The following is a 23115-nucleotide window of genomic DNA, read 5'->3' on the forward strand; positions in this document are numbered from 1 at the left end:
AAATGTTTGTATCAACTTTACACCCCATTCCTCTTTCTCTGCAAGACTCAAGTACAAGCATGCTCTTCTCACCTTCCAATAGAATGAGGGATGTAAGAAACAATACTGCATTTTAAAATATGGTATTTACTTCCCCCCCAAGTTGACTCTGGTACAGCCTGTAAACATATGTACATACTTTGTTTCTTAAGCTACAAAAACCTAAAAGGTATTTAAAAGCTTTGACCCAGACAGTGTGGCTGTGCACTTTAAAATTTTAAATAAGACTACTTCTTCAAGCACTCACTTATATAAGAGAATAGCCACCGGCATTGTGAATGGATTTTGGTACTTGTCTTCAGTTTCTTCACAAAGAGTAGTGAGATCGTAAAGCTTCACTATATCACTGCCACTTGCTGAAAAGAAAAACAAACCTTAGTTTACCAGGGTCACTCAAATCAATTATTATTGTTCATTCAGGAAAGAATTTACCTTTAAACAGCCAATAGGTATGTCCTTCTTTCGTACAGTTAGATTTTAGAAATGATAAAATATTCTGTGCTATGTCTTTTATGACTTTCGTAGAGAAGTTTGAGTTTTCCAGATTGGGAATCTCTTCAGTTTTTATCATTTCATATTTCTGTAAAACATAGAACGCAGTTTCAGAGAAAACCTAGGCAGCAACCCTTCTCCTATTAAAAAGGAACCAAGTATATAAATCCTGCCATCAGAGATCCGTGCAGCCCCGAAGAGCTGAACCCACTGGTTTTCGATCTTTTTATTGCTCCAACATTCCAAAGGAACCCAACCCACCTGTCAGCAATGCTGTCGGCTTACCACAGGAACAAGTCTCAAGACAGAATCACCACCAATTCAGAACCACAAATTTAGGCACGATCCTGCTTCTGTTCTCACATGGAACAGCTTGCAGCATACACTATCTTCTGTTCTACCTGGTGGTTTTCACCTGGGAGGATCGTAGATGAAGGCAGACTTCACCCAGCCTTTTTCCCCCAGACAGTAGACTCCCTCGGCAAGTCCCTCCAGTAGACACTACTCTTCCCTTGAGCTACGGACACGACTCCTTTACAGAAGCAGAGACGGGGACTGGAGGCAGCAGCAAGAGCAGAGGCCACATGGACACCACTGCCACGACTTCTAAAGTACCTCCAAATTTCTTTCTAGTTTGTCTTCTGTTCACACTTCCTTAAATGTCTCTGACCACATTTTCTGAAAACTCTAAGACCAGAAACTCCAAATCGATTAGAAAATAAGACCAAATAGTCTCCTAAGGTTGGTTTTCCTCCTTCTCGGTTCATCTAAAGCCCCACATCATAATTCCTTCCTTAAAATCCTGGATTTTATACTGCACTCTTCAGGCCCCCCTCCCCTTTCACCCACATGGGGAAAGGCTCCAATGTTTGAGTTGAATAGATTCCCGTGATGATGACATCCAACAGTACCCAGGGAGATGGACCTCAGGTTATTTCTTAGCCCCATCTTCTCCAAGGCCTGTAACTTCAAACTGCTCATGGACATTTCAATGCTTTCCCCAAATGGAACACATGATGAAGACTGATCACCTTCCCTGCCTAAACCAGTTCAATGTCCCCACATCTCTGGCAATGACTTCACCGCGACTCTAGAGCCTAGGCCCTGGAATTCCCTGTAACCACCCCCTCCGGCCACAGCCTCTCATTAAATGCTGCTGTTTAGGGTAATGGTACAACAGTGTTTCCCAACCAAGAGTGCGAATCAGAATCATCTACAAAGCTTTCTTTTTTTTCTTTCTTTGACAGATACATAGATCCCACCTATCCTGAGACACTAGGAAGCCAAGCAAACTGTCTTTTTAGAGACCACGAGTGATTCTGATAAACACTGAAGGTTTAGAATCACTGGGCTGGAGGGGCATCTGGGTGGCTCAGTCAGTTAAGCGTCTGCCTTCGGCTCGGGTCACGATCCCGGGGTCCTGGGATCAAGCCCTGCATCGGGCTCCCTGCTCGGCGGGAACCCTGCTTCTCCCTCTCCCGCTCCCCCTGCTTGTGTTCCTTCTCTTGCTGTGTCTCTCTCCGTCAAACAAACAAACAAACAAACAAATAAATAAAAGAATCACTGGGCTGGAATACAATGGTTAGAAGCATGGCCTCAGCGAGATACAGGTTCAAATACTGGCACCACCACTTACTAGCAATGGGGCCCTGGGCGACTCACTTGAGCTCCCTGATCCTCAAGTTTCCCTCTTCATCAAAAGGGAATACTGGTATTCCAGCAGCTAAGAAGATCAAGTAAGTAATGCATATAAAGCACTAAGCAAAGTATCTGGAACAAAACAAGCACTCAATAAACGCTAGCTCCTTCTTATCACTGTCAATTCTTAGTATTTTCTCTACAGTCTAAGTCCATCAAGTTACTTGCAAAAGTAACTCCCTCCCCAGGCTTCTTGTCTCCGAGCCCCCCGTGCCTATCCTACAAACCATCTCCAAACTAAGACTCCAACACAACGAATTTCACCTCCCAGATGCAAAGCCTTCGCAGATTCCAGATTACCAGTCGAACTAAGCCCACACTCAGTATCCTAGATTCTCCATTATTTGACTTCGGCTTTTCTAATCTATTTGCTATTTTGTTACATGAATCTTGTGTCCCTAGATGCATTTGTTATCAATCCCTTCATTTACTTAACACTAGTCTTCTAACATTCATCTCTTGTTTTTGGAGAGGCTATCATTCAAGATTCAGCGGAGAGACCACTTCTTCCAGAAGTCTCTTTCAGATCAAAACAGAAGTGATCTCACCTTCCCTGACCACCCAGACCTACATGGATGTCCTGCCCTTCTAACAGACGGTCTCCTATCTTTCTCTTTGCACCTGTTATTTCCCTTTAATATTTTACCTTCCTCGGTAGTGACCAAACTTTATTCTTTGTTTTCCCTCAATACTTATAATGAGGATAAAGTACCTCACAAAAAGAACAAGCTCAATAACAATATGCTATATAAACTATTGACTTCACACGTTATTGTTGTAACCTTCCCCTAAGACTCTGCATATACCCTGTAGATATTTGTATACTAAATGGATACCTCCACTGTATAGACACTTTTAGGTAATTAATTACCATGAATCTCTAGCATTAAAATCAGAGTTCTATGGCTACAAATGTAGGTTGCAGTATATTTACGAACTTCCCACAAATGACCTGTACTGTAACATCTAGAATTCTGATATTACCCAATCAAATGTGAAAACACTCAAACTTCAGTTTATTCATAACAATCTTCCTTGTTAAAAAGACAGCCTAGTATTTAAGGGCCTCAAAAACTTTGGTGAGGCACTCTGCACTGATTTACATTTGGGAGAAAATTAGAGAAGTCACACTGTACCTTACTTACCTGCACAATTCCATTTACGTGAAAACACATCACAAGTTCCGGCACGTTGCATATCAAGTTGTCCAACCAATAGTCAATTCCAGTTAGCACATTAATTGGTTTGTTGTTGTCCCTAAAAATGCACATTTCTAGTGTTATGGAGTTTAAGATGTTCCATAATAAACCATCTGATATTTATTTCCACCATTTAATCATTTTAATCTATTCTCCCCTAGGTGAAAAATGCCGTATGAACTTTATTTCCTGATGAAATATGCACATGTAGCTCACGTGGTGTGTTCTTACCATCTTTCCATAAGTTCTGCTTGCGTTCCTAACTGGAATCCATACAAGTTTCCAGTAAGAGTAGAAGGAAATAAGATAGCAGATTACTGTGAGCCTACTGCATGCTCCTCATACAACCTGAGGTGAAAGACTGACCACCACGTATAATAATGCCCACGCTGTAGCTCACACTGGCTGATAGGAACACATACAGCTGGAGCACTAACAGAAGTGCTCACAATTAGTTAACAAGAAGCTGGTAAACCATCTCCTTAACTAATTAAATTCTATTATATTCACACTCGTTGTGAATTCAGACATAAGATTAAGCCGGTACAACAGATCTCTGACTCCATTCGTTAAGGACCTGAATGCAAACCCAGCCCCAGGGCTTTCAGCATTTGCTGATAATAGCCCCGTCCTTACTGTGCTGTATCAATGGGGGGGGGGGAGGAGGAGGGAGGTGAAAAACCCAGATAAAGGTGATGATTAACAGATTAAGTGAAAGCAGATAAAACACTGACTCTAAAGAAATACCATTTTGGTTTACCTGAGACGTAGGCTGACTGCGGGATATCTGCCTCCTCCAAATATAGGCATGTTGGAGCCAACTAACATATGTATATCTTCAAATGTCCATAAGATATTCCGAACAAAATCATTTTTAAGACCCTTTGATTAAAAATAAAATAGGAGAGGTTATTATGTAATGCACAGGAGATACATAATTTCCCCCCATGATTCACAGAAATTCTAGAAAAAGGAAAGACAAAGAAGACAAAGTAAAGTCAAAGAGCTATAAGATCACAGAGATGTTTAGAAAGTGATTTTCAGTATCAAATGGACTTTTTTCCCTACAAATTCCAATTCAGACTAGCTTTTAAATGACAAAGTAGACTGGGGATCAGGTGTCCCAATCTGGACACCACGGAAAGCATACCTGACTGTTCTCCCCGTCATTGAATAAAGTAGTCAGGTTTTGTTCTTTGGGTGCTGAGGCCACATGCCCCACTATGTATGAGGGTTCAAGAGGCTCACTTCCCTGTGAAAAGTGCAAGGATAAGGAGTGACTCTGCTGCCGTAATTTCTCACAAATGGCCTACTTTTCAAGAGTATCCCCTAAACATTCAAAGTATAAACCTCAAATCTACTTTTGTGAATTTAGGACTAATGTGCAAATCATGAACTCTCATTAATGTGTGGCTTACTTCAGCTCTTAATTACCACAGTTATTCTAATAAGCTAATCACATTTAGATCATACTCAAAAAAGATTAAAGATTATTTTAAGCTTTCAAAGTTTTCATTTTTTTCCTTTTTGGATAAATCTGAATACCACTGCTATTTCAGCCCACCCCGTCTCTGCTGAATTAAAAAAATTTCTAAGAAACCTCAGCCGGATTCTTTTTATTTTTCCTTTATCTTTAAAAAGATTTTGAAGTAATCTCTACATGCAACATGGGGCTCAAACTTTCAAACCCAAGATCAAGAGTCCTACACTCTACTGAATGAGCCAGCCAGCACCCCTCAGCCATATTATTCTTGAGACATCGGTCATCAGAGCAGCACCGACGTTTGCCATTGTCTGACATGTGCTTCACAGAACACTAGGCCCTGAGGTACTCAGTGAAGAACGTCCAGGGTAAGCTTTGAAACCCACTGCTCACTACAGATTTGCTTTTGGACAGTAACAATGCTTATTACATTAAAAAAGCCTGTAAAAGGTTCTGTAGTAGAAAAATCAACTTCCCCTCTGTAAAATCCAATGTTCTCAAACTTATTTAATCTTGGAACACGTTTTATTCTTAATATATTCTGTGAAATATATTCTAGAAAACACTTGAGGAAGGGGAACATTTGATAATGGGTAAACTCAATCTACCACTCAAATTTCCAACCATTAGGGACAGTTGTCTTAAGAAACATTACTTTAAACCTTTAATCCCAAGATCGGTATGTGTATGTGCACAGCTTATTCCATAAATTTCTTACTTCTCAACCTATGTGCATGCTAATAAGCTCAGCCCCTGCCTGTGAAGTGAGTACACTCGACTGCAAATACGGTGGGGGTGGGGGAGAATCTCCAGTGCTTTTGCTCTGCCTTGTACTCTTCTTAAAGAGTCCCACTAGAACTTCAAGCTTTTTTATTTTATTTGTTTGTACGGACAAGTCACCAACCTGTGGACCAAATCCCCAAACCGTATTTGCGAGGTAGCAGCTTTAGTGGGAGTCTGGGCTCTGGATTATAATGTTATCAATAAAAGTCTGGCTCCAAGGCCAACCACAGACACCTATTTAAACTCTAACACTGCTTAACACAGGCCTCAAACCAGCAAGGTTAGTTTTGGGAATAAGAATTCATGAGGAAGGGGCGCCTGGGTGGCTCAGTTGTTAAGCATCTGCCTTCGGCTTGGGTCATGATCCCAGGGTCATAGGATTGAGCCCCACGTCGGGCTCCCTGCTCCACGGGAAACCTGCTTCTCCCTTTCCCACTCCCTCTGCTTGTGTTCCCTCTCTCGCTGTCTCTCTCTGTCAAAAAAATTAAATAAAATCCTCTAAAAAAAAAAAGAATTCATGAGGTAATAGAGTGCACAACAATCTCTAAATTTGAAATTTAGGCAGTATAATGTTACATAAAATATTCTGTCAAAGATGATTTTTTTTATGGCAGGCTAGCTCTGCTTAGGACCACGGCATTGCTATGACAATCCTACTGCTTACACGGCCCTTCTAAACTAACGTGTGGACCACCCGGATACAGCGGAGTACTGCTTGTCAGGACAGGTCTCTGAAGTCAGAAAGCTCAAGGTTTCAATCTTCAGATTTCACCAGCAGTGTGACCATGAGCAAACATCTACTCTTTATAAACTTTACTCACTTACAAAATGGTACCATCAACACTTAATACATGTACAGCTCCAAGGATGAAAAAAATGTATACGTACGCACATGCACATACACATACATGGCTTAAAGTACATAGCATAAGAGGCATTAAATAGGTGCCGGTTTACTTCCTCCAAATACAAGTCTACAGATTCCAGCCTCCCTGATTTTTCACAGCAAGCCCTAAATAAGGTAAGGACAAAATGATAAGGCTGGGAGACGAGCAGAGAGGTGGCAGGAGATTCTTATTTCTGTTATGTGGTCTTTTTGTAATGTGTGGGTTTTGAAGTCAAGGAATACTAAATGAATTTTTAAAAACTCCATTAATGTAATATAATCACATATAGGAAAATGCATAAAATAAATCATACAGTAAAATGACTAATTACAAAGCAAATTATCCATGTAATCATTACCCAGGTCATGACACTGGTCCGTGCTAGCACCCAGCACCCACGCCCCTTCTCATTCGCACAACACCCCCCCTCCTGGGGGTTAGCACTATGTGAACCTGCAAATTACTTCTTTTTCTTTGTAACTTTCCTAACTTTGGAAAAAATTTAAATTCATTACATAGCTTAATGAGCTTTCTCTATCTTAAAACGTATTAAAACTAAAATCAAGTTAAATGTATTTCCCTCCTGTAACCCTGTAGTTTGGGAGGATAGCAGCAATCTGGACAAATAATGTTCAATATGTGAGAACACATAGCAAGAGGAAAAACACAATTTACCAAAGATCTCATTTTTATCTTCTTCGACTTTGTCAATATGTTTTCCTAAAAACAGACATGCATAAATTTACATAGATGCAGTTACTTTACTCTTTGATAGACACAGTAAACTAAACAAAAAATAAGAAAAAAACCCAAGAATACAAGAGACAAAACAGACATACTACTTTCTCTTCCTTTCTAAAAGCTTTATAATATAAACTAAACAAGAAATAAGAAAAAAACCCAAGAATACAAGAGACAAAACAGACATACTACTTTCTCTTCCTTTCTAAAAGCTTTATAATATTAATGTGGGTTAAGTCTCAGGAACTTCACCCAGAAAATCTTAAGGGCAATTTTAGGCTTAACAATCTAAAAATTAAGGTAAGAAGGTCAGTATTAAATTACAAACAGGCCTGTGAGTCTCAATATTTGATAAGCATTTACTGCAAGTCTAAAGCTTAAAATATTCTATATCACTATATCATATAATATTCTTATGACTTCAAGGAGATAATCGGTATTGATAAACATACTGGTAAACTATTTTAAAAGCTAATAAAAATCTTTAAATATTTCGAATTAATTTTAAAAATCTAATCTAGCTATTCATAGTTTTTATAAATTCTATTTTGAAAAATTTTTTAAAGTAATTTTTCCAATTAATTATAAGACATAAATTAGAGTATTTTTGACTCCTGTTCTATTTTTATTAACAAGATCATTGGTTTTGTCTTCTTAAATGAGTTTACTGAATTAACATCTAAGTACTAACTAACCTGACTGGAAGCACTGGGATCTTCAGAAACTGAAGAAGGCATTTCAAAGGGGGCGGGCCACGAAGCCCCGTCTGAATCATTTGTCTGATCTGAACTGGAGGATTCCTGCTGTTCTGCAGCAGATGGGACGGGCTGAGCGGCTCCATCGCCATTGATACTGGCCAAATCAGAAATAAAAATATCACATTGTTACTAAAGTTAACTTTATGTGATAGTCTACCGGTTTTTAAAAGCTAAATTCCATAATCAACCATAAATCTTATTTAAAACAGAATAGGAGACACTGAAATGTCATCAATAGTTGCAAAACTTAAATTACTTTTACTAGCTTAAAATTAAATTTCAGAGCAGAATTTCATTTTCCTTAAGATAAAAAATAATCAAGTAGCCAAGTACCTGTAATATAAAAACTTGGAAAGAATAGCCTTCTGATACCAGTGCTCTTTGCTCTTTTTCTTCCTTTGCCACTTCTGATCAATGAGTCTTTGATAAAATTCTTTCAGCCATGTCCAATCACCAGTCTGAGTAACAAAAGAAAATTATAAATACAACAAACCTGTAATCAAAACAATTTGTTACCCACTCCTCTTTTACAGAAAATATAAATACTATTTAATAAACACATACTCAAACACTATCTTTCTAGACTCAGTCCTATCACCTCTTTTGGGAAATCTGTCTTCCTTTTCTCCCTGAGCCAGGCTAAGAGAAGTGGTTTTTCTTTCTACCACATTCCTTAGTACCTGGAGTAAGTCCCAATACGCCTACCATATTGAAGTTATCTGGGTATGTATGTACCAGATATATAATGCCAAAACTGTAAGCTGCCAGCAAAGAAGGACTGTGATTTACTGTCACATCCCAAGAGCTTGACCAGTGGCAAGCATAATATACACTGAACTGCCAACAGTCCCCAGTCCAAGTACAGAAATGGAGAGTAAGCCTTGAGAAACTGAAACGTTACTGTTACACTTTTCAAAAAGTATCCACCAACGTCACATGGGAGGGTGGGGAAGTCATTTACCAAAATAGTTTGAGAAGCTCTGCTTTAAGTGAACCAATTAATTCTAATAACTATGTATTCATAGGAATAATTTCTAACATTTTTCACATTTCCTGGCAGTTATGTTTCATGAGAATCTCTTTAATGGAGACATCAAAGGACTTTTCAAAAATTTTAACTATCCCCTTAGATTTCTGATTTTTCACAACTTTCTTCATTGGTTTCATCCTTTTCTTTGCAAGAATCCTGGCTGTTGGTTAGAAGTAAGTTTCTTCCCCGTTCACTCTGTTTTCTATTTTTTTGTTATTAAAACTTCTTTATATTCCACGAAACGTCTCATTTCTCAGTTGCCGAACTGCATTTCCCCCTCAGCCTTTCTTTGAAACAATATTGCTAGTGCCCTTAGGTTGTTAAAATAGTGCTTTAATGGTTGTTTTTCCACAAAAAGTATCACCTGAGATGATCTCATGAAGAGTTCCTGAATATCTAACTCATCGAGTAAGAGAGTCCTTCCTATGCGGTGTACAGCCATGCTTACATGGGACTTGCTGTAGGGAATCTTCAGGAGCTTTTTTATGTTCTTTAAAAAATTAAGAGGAAAAATAGTTAAAAAAGACCGTTTTAGTGTGACTTGAACTCTTTCAAATTTTAACTTCATTCAATTTTAAAGCATAATAAACTTTATTTTCCTAAGGTTATACAAACTGTACTGTACACAAATAGCTAAATACAAACACGTGAAGACAAAACTTTAAAACCAGGATCACCTACACTTTAGCTGTCATCCTATGTTAATGTAAATGGTGGACAAAGATTTATTTTTACACAATGGAATTTCCTAAAGTTAAGTGCGTACAGGTCACTTTTGCACTGACCTAGGCTTTTAGCATATCAGATAAAACTGACCAACTAAGGAGCAATAGATTTTGCCATAAGTATCATTTCTAATTCTCAACTGGTAACATTATATAAATCATCCCACACATTTTAATGACTTATAATAATTGCTATTATTAAAACACAGCCATCAATATTAATTATTTACCACTGCCAGTGTTTTGGGTGTCGCTCCTTCCTTTTTGAAAGGAGATGCGGCAGAGTGTTACTTTACTAACAGAAAGGGTATTCGATAATCAGACAGTTGTATCTTATTTCATCAGCAATTTTTCCAGACTACAGAATAGAGCATGTTATAAATCCCTGACAAACACCCCAATTACATTCACCAATAAGGACACTTACTTCAGAGTCAGAGACAACGTCCACATCATTTCCCACAGAATCAATAAAGTCGTACGCCATACCAAAGCTAATGAAGGGAACAAAGGCCACAAAGGTCATGCTCATAATGATACAAGTAGAGTTTATAAGAGAATACACTATCCCATCAGTTCCAGGATACCCATCTTCCATATTCTTACATCTCTGCAATCAATATGCCTATCACCATTAGAATTAAATAGTTTTTCCTTCTTTGTGGTACAAAGACTTAAATCAATCACATCTTAAATTTGATAAAATACAGTAATAATCATTAGAAGCAATTAATAGCAATTACTTTCTTTTTATAATTACAAATCCCCCAAAAAAATCTCCAAGAGAAAGCAGTTCAAGATAGTATACTTTTTAGGTGAAGAGATAAGTGTTTCTGCTTGTATTTTTCTTATCAGGATTTTAGTCTCTAGGACTGTGTTGCTAGTGATACACAATACTACTTTTTCGGGGGAAAAAAAAAAGAACATGACCCCAATTCAGCCCAAAGGAGAAAAGAAAAAAAATGTTGTGTCAGGTGCCACGTGAGGCAGTCTACAATCTCTAAGCCTGAAAAGCAGCTGATGTCACCATTTTTCAGTTAGTAAGTGGCAGAGGATCAGAACACTTACCTAGGACTGCCTCACTTCAAAGGATGCTCTGATGATTTACCATGCAGGCTAGGCAAGTTACTTACGCTTTCTAAGCCTCAGTCTTCCCATGTGAAAATTAGTTAACAGAACCTAACTCAAAGGGTTGTTGTGAGAATTCAATGAGCTAAACATATAAAGTACTTAGCACATGTTTGCACATAGTAAATATAACTAAAATTTAAATCACTTCATAATATTTGTGTTGACATATAATTAAGCCATTCTTCTAAAAGAGAATATCTGGACTATTTCCAACTTTTTGCTAGTATAAATAATGCTACAAACAATGTTTTGCAAATACAACTTTTACCTTCGGAGGCATTAGGATAATTTCTAAACTACTAAATCATTAGGTTTTAACGTATTTATGGCTCTCATTGGTTATGTGGACATATTTTAGGTTCAGTCACAGAGAGTGAAAGAAAGAGTATCCTACACATTAAGTAGTCTACAAGAATATGAATGTTAGCATGTTTCTCTGTAAGAACCCAGACCACTCTCTCACACTTAAATACCACCAGCAGAATTTCCAGCAACTGTCTCAGCAAGTATCAAAGTCAAGGGTGTAGGTCACCCAACATGGTGGGTTTCTACATCAGGCTTTTTCAGATGAAACCATCCACCACCATTTAATGAAAACCTCTACAGGGCAGATTAGGTAGTGTTAAGGGTTCTCCTCCTCATGTGCCACCCTGATTCTTTGTATTCACATACTCAAAAGGTATGTAGATTGGCTAAAAATAAAACAGCTGATTGAATTTAAGTGGTCAAAACTCAGCTTTGTTAATAACATGATGCAGACCTGAAAGAAGTATACGCAACTGATGTCTTCATATTAGAATCCTACTCGGGGGGAAAAAGGACTTTGAAAGTCAAATACAACCTTTCTCTAAAGAGAAATCTCACCAAGATGATAAGCATTACAAATTAAACCAAAAAAGCAAACATTAGAGTCTGGGGGCTTGCGGGGGGGGGGGGGGAGTGTTGAGAGACAAGTAAAAATGCCACTGATTAATATTTACCTTGAAAATGGCTTGCTTTTCTTACTGTTGCCAAGAATGGTAGTTCCTGCTGGCCCTAGTTTGGCACTCTCTCGTAACCAGTTGGCAGGTGGGAGTTTCAAGTCTGTTTTCTCTTCAAGGCGTGCAAATGCTGTTCTAGGAGGGGCGGAAGAGTATTTCACCACAGCTCGGCTCTTCACTTCATTGCCTCCAAGAAATAAAGCTGATCCCTAATTAACACATTGAACAAAACTTTTAATAACACTACTAGGAATTAAAAATCCCACCTTTATAAAAAGAAAAAAACCCCCACCACATCAGACTTCACAAGAATATATGCTACACTATTCTAATAGCAATAAATGCCACCATACACTGCCGCATTTACTTAGCTCTTTTTCACATAATTTCAAAGAAAAACATGAGTCAAGAAGTACAATGTTTATGATTATCAGCTAAGACAGTGGACAAGCAAAAGCCAAGGACAGTCAATAGAACCACAGTAACAAAATGCAAAATCTGATAAAACCTCTGCTTGTTATTAAAGATGTATTCTTTTAATTTCAGTAACGTATCATTTAGAAAGTCGTTCGTGGTAGGATATCTGGGACGTTTTTGTTTTTTTAAGTAAACTCTATGCCCAACGTGGGGCTTGAACTCACCACCAAGAGATCAAGAATCCTTCGTTCCACTAACTCAGCCAGCCAGGCGCCCCTGGGGCTTGTTTTCAAGCAAACGTTTAGTAATTGATTCGTCGGTTCATTACACACCCTGAACCTTCACCTTCACAGGAAGGCACTGGGGGTTCCCCACACTCTTCACTTGCACTCCCCCAAGGAAGCTCAGTGTCCGAGTTCACTATCCTAACCTTTCACGCAGTCCATTTTCGGCCCGGGAAACACTATGAACCCTTCAAGGATTACCTCGATCCCAACTCGGTGAGCTCCCCGCTGACACCCGCTCTTTTCCCTCCAGGTTTGCACGACTGTGCCACATTTTGGAACCACATATTCACACGTACGCTCCTCGAAGCCCAGATCGTGCCTAACTCGCCCGTCGGTTATAACCAAGGGGGAAGCCAGAACTGCTTTTGATAACGAGTGACTTGGATGCAAATATCCGAATGCCTGACCCACAGACACACAGGCTTCCACTCCGTTTGGGGGACTGTCCGGGAGACGCAGAGAAGGCATCAGCAGCCTCCGGGAACCGTAACATGCCTCCCCCGCGGAGCGGGCCCGCAGCCCCCGGAGCCCTGCAGGTCCCGCCCCAGGACGGACTCACCTGTGCAGAAGGTTCCTCGGATTCTCCCTGAGACAGGAGGCTAAGCCCTCCTCGAGCAGCGGCCCCGGCCGGCGGAGACTCCGCTCCAGCCTCCTTGGAGTCCCCCATCACCTCCGCCCAGGGTAGGCGAGGCGGAACGGGATCCGAGGAGCCGCGACAGAAACCGGGCCCACCGGCTCGGCAGCACAGCAAAGCAAGCTCCAGAGACGCCCCGTACACTGCGCTTCCGGTCTCTGACCGGAAGGAGTCGCGGCGACGCGCTCAAATCTCGCGATCTTTGTGCCAGAGGCCCGGCCCCGTCTTCCCCGGTGGAAGCCACCTTCGCGGCGGAGGCAGGCGGTGTAGTGCGCCTGCGCATGTCGGAGCCTCTTCAGGGGACCACGTCTCGCGGTAGCTGATTCCCAGGCTCCACCCTTTGCACGCCTCTGGCCTTTGTTGGCAAACAGTTCTGGCGACTAGGGCTCGGGGGTGTCAGTTTCGGTGAGGTCGTCGCAGCGCGGGCGGGGAGGTGCTGCAGTCCGTGTAACCAGCGGTTCCAGTGAGATAAAGTAGCGAGGTCCTAGTGCTCCTGCCTCCCCAGCCTTCAGTGCCCCCACCGGCTTACAGACGGGCTCACAGCCCCAGGAAGGCAGAGATCAGGTGCCCAGGTGAGGGGCAGTGCAGACTGGAGCGCGCCCGGGCTCGGCGTCCTGCCCCCGCATCACAATGCGAGGTTGGGCCCGCGGCCCGGAGTGTTGGAACGGCGGCTCTCCGCCTTTACTGAAGGACGCATTTCAACGGCGGTCTCACCTCCACAGGGTTTTGCAAGGTGCAGGGTTTGTTTAGTGACTCGGGAAGCATCTGCGGAAAGCCTGCTGCTTGTCAGGTCCTAGGGAGCTAGCAAAGGGCTTTCTGGGTGGTCCTGGGGCTTCTCCAGCGTTAGTGTGCAGAGGAAACACCTGGAGGTCTAGTTGACATGCAGATTCTGATTCAATAGGCCTGGGATTCTGCATTTCTAACAGACTTCCAGGAGCTGATGCCAGTGCTTTGAGTTGTAAGGAAGTAGAGAAACAGCCAGGGCTGTGTGAAGGCTTGGGAGATGCTAGGCTCGCTTCTGCTCAGACTCCGCATCTACTGTCTTACCAAGCATAGTTAAATGCAGCCACATCCTTCATAAAAATTTGCTTTGTTTTGTGGTAAAACATTGGAAAGTTTTTGAAAAATTAACTTTGCCTTACAGAATTTGGCTATCTCAACTTGTAACTTACATTTGGCTCTGATAACTCACTATGTGCATATTCACACGTCCTTGTGACATCCTTGTGACTGAGGAAGCTCAATTTACAAATTGCTTTCAAGTGTAACGAAACATTCTTATGAATAATATTTAACAATGAATTATACTTAATAGTACATTTTGTAGACACTTCAACGTATTGATTTTGCTTTTTATCGTTTTTTGTTTGTATTTTGTAGTCCTTTTTTTGCAAGGTAATACTGTAGTAAAAAAATTGAGCACAATTTAAATTAGCTTTAGGAAGATGTTTAAGTCTTTTTTGGTATGTAATACCATTAACTTGTGCAGCTATTAACTTCTTTTTCAGGAATGTTCAAGAACATTTCCATTGTACATATGTTAAGTGATAAAATTTTAAAAAACATATGCATTATTTTCCTTTTTTTTAGACTTATTTATTTTTTTTTAAAGATTTTTATTTATTTATTATTGAGAGAGAGAGAATGATAGAAAGCATGAGAGGGAGGACGGTCAGAGGGAGAAGCAGGCTCCCCGCCGAGCAGGGAGCCCGATGCGGGACTCGATCCCGGGACTCCAGGATCATGACCTGAGCCGAAGGCAGTTGCTTAACCAACTGAGCCACCCAGGCGCCCCATATTTTCCTAATTTTTAAAACGTATCTTTTTCTTGCGTCTATGTCCATAAAAACGTCTCTGAGTGGTGAGATGAAGTGATTTAAAATTCTTAAAGCTTTTATTTTCCAATTTTTTTCTGATTGTGCATTATTTTATCATAAAACATAATTTTTATTAAACTTTTAAACATACATAGTTTAGCTTCCAATAATCTTTAAATTCTTTTGTTTTATTGTATAATTCTTTGTAAGAAGGGATTTTCTGAGGTATCAGTAATTCTTTTTTTCAGGACCTAAATATATTGCAGGCTTCTTGAGAAGTAGGTTCCTGAACCCTTGGTGATGTTAGTGGGAAAATGTGCTGGAAATGCCCTGTGAAAAGGCAGAGAGGGGGTGCCTGGGTGGCTCAGTCGGTTAAGCGTCGGACTCTTGATTTCAGATCAGGTCGTGATCTCAGGGTTGTGAGATCAGGTCCCATGTAGGGCTCCTCATTCAGCATGGAGTCTGCTTGAGATTTTCTCTCTCCCTCTGCCCCTCCCCCCCACTCACATTCTCCCTCTCTCTCTCTAATAAATATATATTTAAAAAAGAAGAAGAGGGGCACCTGGGTGGCTCAGTTGGTTAAGTGTCGACTCTTGATTTCAGCTCAGGTCATGATCTCAAGGTCCTGGAATGGAGTCCCGCATCAGGCTCCCTGCTCAGTGGGGAGCCTGCTTCTCCCTCTCCCTCTGCCTGCCACTCCCCCTGCTTGTGCTCTCTCTGTCAAATAAATAAAATCTTGAAAAAGAAAGAAGATAGAGAGGAATGAAACAGTCAAATTCAGCATAGAAAGAGAGGGGCTTCAGGCTGGGGGTGGGAGGACCAGTGACTCCCGTCCCCTCAGGACCATTTGTGGCATGAAACCTGAAGGGAGACTGGGTTTCCTGAGGCCACTCCCAGGGCTAGAACCAGCAAGGTATAGGCAGTAATGGAGGGGGATTCCTGAGGGCAGGAGAAACTGGGCACATCTGAGTTACAAAAAGTTGATCCATTCTTCTAGCTAAGTGCTTGTTAATTACTTTCTTTTCTCTGTTCAAACACTTTTAAGTGCTGTGTGTATGTGTGTGTGTGAGTGTGTGAGAGAGAGAGAGAGAGAGAGAGAGAGAGGGAGTTACCATTTTTTCTAATGTAAGTGATTGAAATTTAATGTTGTGGGTAACATGGATGATTACTTCCAGAATTTCACATTTTAAGAAGCTTATTTATTTCTTTTTGTATTGTATCAATGCCTGCCTTCTGCCTCCTTCCCTGTCCCCCAGCCAATCAGCACTCTCAGGTGTTTACCTGGCTCCCCAGCACCTGATGTTTTCACCACTTAGGAAATGTTTGTTGAATGAATGAACTGCTTACAGTTTTCTGCTTCAACAGGTTCCAGAAGTCTGTATTTGCTGGTGTTTTTCCTCTGCTTAGAATACCTTTCCCTTCCTCACCTAGCTTATTCCTCAAGACTCATCTCAGGTATCATCCCTAAGTCTCTCCTGACACCTCTCCCTCCTTACCCATTGGGGTCCCTTTTCTTGTTCCCAAAGCTTATATGTAGCTTTATCCTACACTTGCCACTTTATAGAAAAATTACCTGTTTGTATTTGCCTCTCTTGCCACCTGTGAGCTCCTCAAGGGGTAGTGTCCCATCTGATCAACTGTTTTACCAACACCAGGCACAGCACCAGCCCATTGAACTGTTTCAGCCCTTAGGCAATGTAGGTAAAAGAACTAGTATGACAGGCTTTTAAAATGCTTATCAAATGTTTGAGACATAAAAACAATGTTGTTGGCTCCAATTTTTTTTAATCTGCAAAATCAAAGCTAAAAATGTATAATGAAGTATCTCCAAACTATTGCTCAGTCACTAATTATTAAAGTTAGTCTTCACACACAGCTTGTTCCATTCTGAAACAATTTGTAGGTTAGACTGTCTGTATTTACAAATCTCATCTCCCAGCACATGTTATGATTTCAGAGAGATCCCAGTCATAAATTTGCTTAATCACAGCACACAGTATTTTCCAAAGCAAAATTAGAAATCTTGTCATAAATGTTTACAGTTCTGGGGCCACCTGGGTGGCTCAGTCAGTTAAGCATCTGCCTTTGGCTCAGGTCATGATCCCAGGGTCCTGGGATTGAGTTCCCGCATGGGACTCCCTGCTCCTCAGGGAGTCTGCTTCTCCCTCTGCCCCTCTCCCCACTCATTTTCTCCTTCTCTCTCCCTCTCTCAAATAAAGAAATAAAATCTTAAAAAAAAAAAGTTACAGTTCTATGCAAGGGAGACGTGCCTAGGACCCTGGGAGTTCTGCCCGCAGAGCAGAAAACATGCAGGGACCACTTAGAATAGGGCTTGTGCCTTGCGAGGTGCCACGGTCCCCCGCACGACCTAGTGTCTTACACCTACCCACCCTCAATTGTTTACTTTGCCTGTGGGACCTTGGAAGGCCCTGGGTTTCTGACTCCTTGTCCTGGACTTTTCGAGCTAGAAGAGAGATTTGAGATGATCTGAGCCAATCCCATCCCTCTGTATAGATTGAACAGTGCAGTCCAGAAAGGAGGATAGAACTGACTTGTTGAATATCATACAAAACGAGTTTAACAGCAAAGGCAGGATGAGCCTCAGACTCCCACGCAGCGTTATAGAAAGTTGAAATGCGGACGCAGGCCACTGGACCTTTAATTTTTCTCAGAATCACCCGAGAAACCTGTTAAGCCAGCAGATCCTCCAGCCATCTCCAGATTCAAAATCAGTAGGGTAGTGCCGAGAATCTGCATTTTTAGCAAGATTCCAGTATCTGACCACTGCGGCCAGTGACCACAGTTTAGAACAGTGATCTCTACAGAACTCTGCCAGCTCTCAGGAAGAACTGGGACTTTCTTCTTCTTTTTAATCTGAAAAGTAAGGGCAAAATTAAGCCTTCCTGGTACTTAATATGCAGATTGACGCAGGCATCCTTCCTTGGGCCATGCTCAGGTGGTGTATCAGTCAGGGAAGATTGGGGTTTACAGCCAAAACAAATGATCCCCAAATGTAGTGACTTACGACTAGGGTCCCCAGGTGAAATTCAGGATGCTAAGTTACATTTGAATTTCAGGTAAACTGTGAACAAATTCTTAAGAGTAAGAACGTCCCAAATATTTAGTGGAAGTGTATCCCAGGCAGAATTTGGGATATCCTTGCACTAGTCCACGTGATCTTTACTCTGTGAGGCAGAGCATTGCCTGTTAGAGTGGTACAACCAAGACAGGTACAACCTGTAAACCAGTTCCCAAAGCTTCTGGTCAGGAGTGACAAACATTGCTGCCACTCACCTTTTTTTTTGGCTAAAATGAGACACATGACCAAGTGTAGCATCATTACCGCAGGGAAGATGAATGCCCCCAACGAGGGGCACTGGATGTCTGGTGACCATTCTGTAGTCTACCAGAGTATATGGTGGCTCAGACGGGCTAGTAGATGTCATCCATGTGGTTAAATCTGGTGACAAAACAAGGCCTTTAGGAGAATCTTTTCAGAATTCTGTGATGAGGGGTGACTTTGACAATCTCATGTACCACACACAGTTCACTGATCATCATGTGACAAAGCACTTAAAAGAATTGTCAAGCTTGGGCACCTGGGTGGCTCAAACAGTTAAGGGTCTGCTTTCAGCTCAGGTCAGGATCCTGGGGTCCTGGGATCTAGTCCCGCATCGGGCTCCCTGCTCAGCGGGAAGCCTGCTTCTCCTGCCTTTCTCTCTCTCTCTGTCTCTCACGAATAAATAAATAAAATCTTTAAAAAAAAAAAAAAAAAGAATTGTCAAGCTTTAAAATGAGTTACTATATTTTATAAAAATTGTCCCACATTTCCTCATCTTTTTTGTGATGACAAGTAGCCATCATTAGGATGCTTTAGGAGAATATTTCACAAAAATAAACAGACAATCTGTCCCTTCGAGGAAAGGTGATGGTTTAACAAGTGAGAAAGTCTTTGGTTTTTTTTTTTTTAAAAAAACCCTTATCTTATGAAGAGAGCATTTTTGAAAATAGATGTTTGCAAATCTTTCCAACATTATATGATTTTGTTGCTAAAAATGACCTACACTGCTTATTAAAAACTCATTTCTGCACAGTCAACTTAAGATCCAAAACTTCTCACCTCTTACAAATCTTCCAAATGGAGTTTGTTTTAAGTATATTGAGGAATTCTAAGGAGGCCAGGGGTGCAGATCTGGTTTACCTTGGCAGTGTCTAACCAAAGGGAGAGAGCAGAGCCCACATCCTACAGACCACAAGCCCGCCGCGCTCCTCAGCCACACTATTAAGGCTTTGGAAAAACCTATCGACATCTTAATTGTTTTCCTCAGTACCACTGGTTAGCTTACTCAGAATACCCAGACTGATCTCTTTGTCAGCCACCAACTCATTTGTTTACCCCAAAAATGTGCCTGCGAGATTCATTCTTCCCAGCTGCCCTCAGGGGCTTTCTTCTCTCTCATACAGCCTGTTTCTAATTTTGTTCCTTGACAACAGTCTGTTGACCTTTCTTCCTCACGAACGAGTAAACAAATTGCGTGTAAAACAATTTACTATCTCTGAAATATTCCTTGACACCATGTAACTGGTGTGTAAGAAAGAGGATGGACTCAAAGAAGATGGAAATGTAACCAGATTTCAACTACAATGTTTGCCTCATGTGTGGATACAATTGAAATGATAGTTTGACTTGGAAAGCTCTGAGACCATGTGATTTTTCCTAGTTAGTTTACTTATCTTTTGAGCTATTTTAAGTAGTGACAGCCATTCCAACCCAGTTTTAAAATAAACTGAACTTAGAGGGATACTTCAAATTGTTCTGCCACCAAGTTTTCAACCAAGAGCCACAAAAATAAACCTGTTTGGCCACTTTACTCTCTTCTAAAGAATATTAGTGGAACAGAACTACTAGTTTGCAGTCAATAAATTAAAATATATTAAATATCGATTTCTACTTTTGTGTTTTGATGTTCATGTATTAACTGCCATGATGTAATTTACCAATAAGTAAATATACATACATTGGGGCTGCATGTTCAGAACATTTTAAAACTAATGATAGTATGTGATAAGAAAGTTAACAGACCACTGTTTTTAGAAAGACTATTTTAGACACACCATGGTATCAAAAACCACACACGCCGGCCACTCTTTGAGTCAAGAACAGTTATCAAGTTAATGATCTGTATTTTCCTTTACACCTTAATTTGACAAGACTAGAAAGATTTTAAAGTATAAGACAATGAAAACTTTGAGGTGCAATTTACCAGTGTAATGGCAAGACCCTCTTGGTTAAAACTACACGATACCTTATTTAATTTAGGTGATAATTATTTAATTGTGTTCTGTAGACTAGTAACATTTAAGCAAATTATTTGAAACTCTTTGGAAGTCATTTGGATTGCACTTTCAGGAGTTCCTTTTCTAGATACTAGAAGAACTCAAATTCTTTTGTAAGTGATTAGCATTGACTTTCAGAATACAATGCAAGTGATTGTAGGGGCAGGTTGTCTCTGCTAGGTATTACTTTCACAGCAGACATGCTCTTAGTCTTTGTGAGTTTTAGTCTCCGAAGCTGATTATTACCGTAAATGAATCCTAGGAACAGTTTCAAAGTCACTAACGTCCGCTCTTCAGACCACTTGTTGGTGGCTGGAGCCTGAGTGGTTATTCATGCGGTGCACGCATCTTCGGCGAAAAGTGAGAAGGAAGGAATTCTCAAATGAACTTTCAAATCAATCCCACAGTCAGGCGCTGCCTGTGGGTCCCCCCTCTGCCTTTCCAGTTAAGGGCTTGGCCTTTGCAGACCCTAATGAATCATTTAGCTATTAAGCATTTACAAGGAGGCTTCCAGTGAAGAGAACAAAAGGAAGGTATCACTTAGTGCCAAGGCATCAGATGTCAAAGTCGCTGACTGGACAGACCTTTTAACTAAACATTTCTATATTTGTCTTCTCGTGGGCATGGAAAAGATATATTTTACTTTCTCAGTGTCCTGCAGTCATAAGGCACCCAGGAATAGAATCCATTGCATGCAGACGTTGGGCTGAGTGGTAACCGCTGGATGAACCATGGGTGTTATTCACATATGACAATTTTTTACATATTTATTTACATTCTTTCTCTCCAGGCAATGAAGCCAGAATCCACAGATGTCATTATCCTTCTGCATACTTTTGTTTACTACTCAGAAGGCAAGGATATTGCATTTTTAAAGTGTCTGGACTTTTGTTCTTATCACAAATGACTTGAGCAGCTCTGGCCATTCACGTTTACCCTGAGTGAATGTGCCTGTCAAAGCCTTGCTTCCTGCAGAGCTTTGAGATTCTGGTACAAAAGGCATTTTATAAGCACAAAATGGAAAAGCATCATTGATATTCATTCACTGCTGTGGCATTTCTCTCTGGAATCTTCCCCTTGTTTGTCAACATTGTGCAAAAAGACTGGCCTCATCTACATTACAAATATTCTTTTAATGGGCTGGAAGTAGGAAAGAGATAGCACAAGAGTGGGAGGAGAAACTTGAGCTCTCCTGTTGGAGGGTCTCAGGCTTGTTTATCCCCTAAAACTGGTTGGACATAATCAGTGTGGCTATCATGAATTGTTTAGGAAAGACCTGGGTATGAAAGTACTATGACGCTGCGTGCATCTTGGCTGCAATGAATGTTTATGATCTGATTGCAGTGACTCACGGGAGAATCACAGCCATAGGGAGGATCCTCAGAGGGGTCATTTAGAATAGAACCGGCCTTCTGGGCAGAGGGTGGTCTGCAATGGCCTCTACTGCTACAGGAAGGCTTCTAGACTGGAGAAATTTCCACTGAGATGTCTCCTGGGACCTGTGGCAAATCCTTCCATGTAGAAGACGCTACTTGGTGTCATTTAAGAAACATCAAGGACTTTATGTTCCAGAAGATCTCAGTGTGTGACTTACCACACACGTGGGTTAGGGTTTGCCAACCGGATTAGCTGAAGTAGAGCCCGGCTCTGAGGGGCTCCCATTCCTGTTTGGGAATGTCCTAGAACACGGGGCATTACCCAAGAGGCAGAGCCTGGGATGGCATTACTTGGGTCAAAGGTCTGAGCGTGGGGACCATATACATGAGTGGGGGCACATGTAGATTCAGGAGGAGAGGAGCTTGGACGACAGCAGTGTGGCCACAGGGAAGGATGGTACCCGGCGTGGGGGCAGGGGGTGCTGCCTCCCAGTCCTCTCATACCTGGACCTGGGGCCTCCTCTGAGTCCGCAAACCAGCTGCGGCTGCTTCTCTTTCTTTGCTTTCTTCTTCAGATCTTTTCATCACACAATTTTCAAATATATACCTAAGTAGAGAGAATAGGAAAATGAACCTCCATGTACCTGTCACCATCATCTCCCTTGAACAATTATCAACACACAGCCAGTGTGCCTCCTCCCCCAACCCTCCCCGTCCTCAAATTATTATTGAAATTAGTTCATTCTTCATCGCTTATAATTTAATCTTCCGTGTTGCATTTTTCTGGCCATTTTCTTCTGTCAGTCACTGTCTTAAGTCAGGCTGCTGAGTTGGCACTGAAAAGACACATTTCTCAAGAGAGCCCTGAGCAGTTCTGACAGAAGTGTTGGGATTGACCAAACAATGTATGCTTCATTCATTTCAGACACTTACTGAGTCCTAGGCACAGCGCTGGGTTAAAGACGGTATAGCAGAACAGGGCTCCTGACCTCAAGGGCTTATGATCTAGTTCTGGGAAGAGGACAAGGACAGTAGCAATACTCAGTAGTAACAGGTGAATGTGAATCCTGCTATGGTAAAGGAGAAGTCCCAGGTGTGGTAGAGCTTCCAAGGTGTGATAATTACACTCGGCTGGGAGGGGTGAGTGTGGAGGGTGATCAGGAAGGGCTGTGGAGCCTGGGGTGGTTGGGGATTTGGAAGGTTGGGCAGAGTGTGGGATGGTGAAGGAAAAACACTTGCCAAAATGTGGAGGTGGGAGCAGCCCAGGCAAGGGGGAGGGGACAAGAGCATCACCTGTTGAC

General features: G+C 41.3%; 1 protein-coding gene across 3 annotated transcripts in view; it reads right to left on the bottom strand.

Moving 5' to 3' along the window:
* EDRF1 (erythroid differentiation regulatory factor 1) overlaps nt 1-13441 on the bottom strand; it is a 40859-nt gene extending 27418 nt beyond the window's left edge. Inside the window, exons 1-12 of one of the 3 annotated variants that reach the window (XM_031030601.2) lie at nt 13210-13441; nt 11947-12155; nt 10263-10329; nt 9475-9600; nt 8414-8538; nt 8018-8174; nt 7257-7301; nt 4579-4680; nt 4189-4310; nt 3375-3486; nt 472-619; nt 287-395 (exon numbers count right to left, since the gene is read on the bottom strand). In XM_031030601.2, the coding sequence (XP_030886461.1) occupies nt 287-395; nt 472-619; nt 3375-3486; nt 4189-4310; nt 4579-4680; nt 7257-7301; nt 8018-8174; nt 8414-8538; nt 9475-9600; nt 10263-10329; nt 11947-12155; nt 13210-13317 (1430 nt within the window). In that variant the 5' untranslated portion in view covers nt 13318-13441. The remainder of the gene's footprint in view (nt 1-286; nt 396-471; nt 620-3374; nt 3487-4188; nt 4311-4578; nt 4681-7256; nt 7302-8017; nt 8175-8413; nt 8539-9474; nt 9601-10262; nt 10330-11946; nt 12156-13209) is intronic. The other 2 variants (XM_006735717.3, XM_006735718.3) reach the window with 2 other exon arrangements.
* Between the last annotated feature and the right edge of the window lie 9674 nt (nt 13442-23115).

The sequence above is a fragment of the Leptonychotes weddellii genome, chromosome 6 (genome assembly GCF_054177405.1).
Source record: "Leptonychotes weddellii isolate Sample4059 chromosome 6, ASM5417740v2, whole genome shotgun sequence".
In the NCBI taxonomy this organism is placed as follows: Eukaryota; Metazoa; Chordata; class Mammalia; order Carnivora; family Phocidae; genus Leptonychotes; species Leptonychotes weddellii.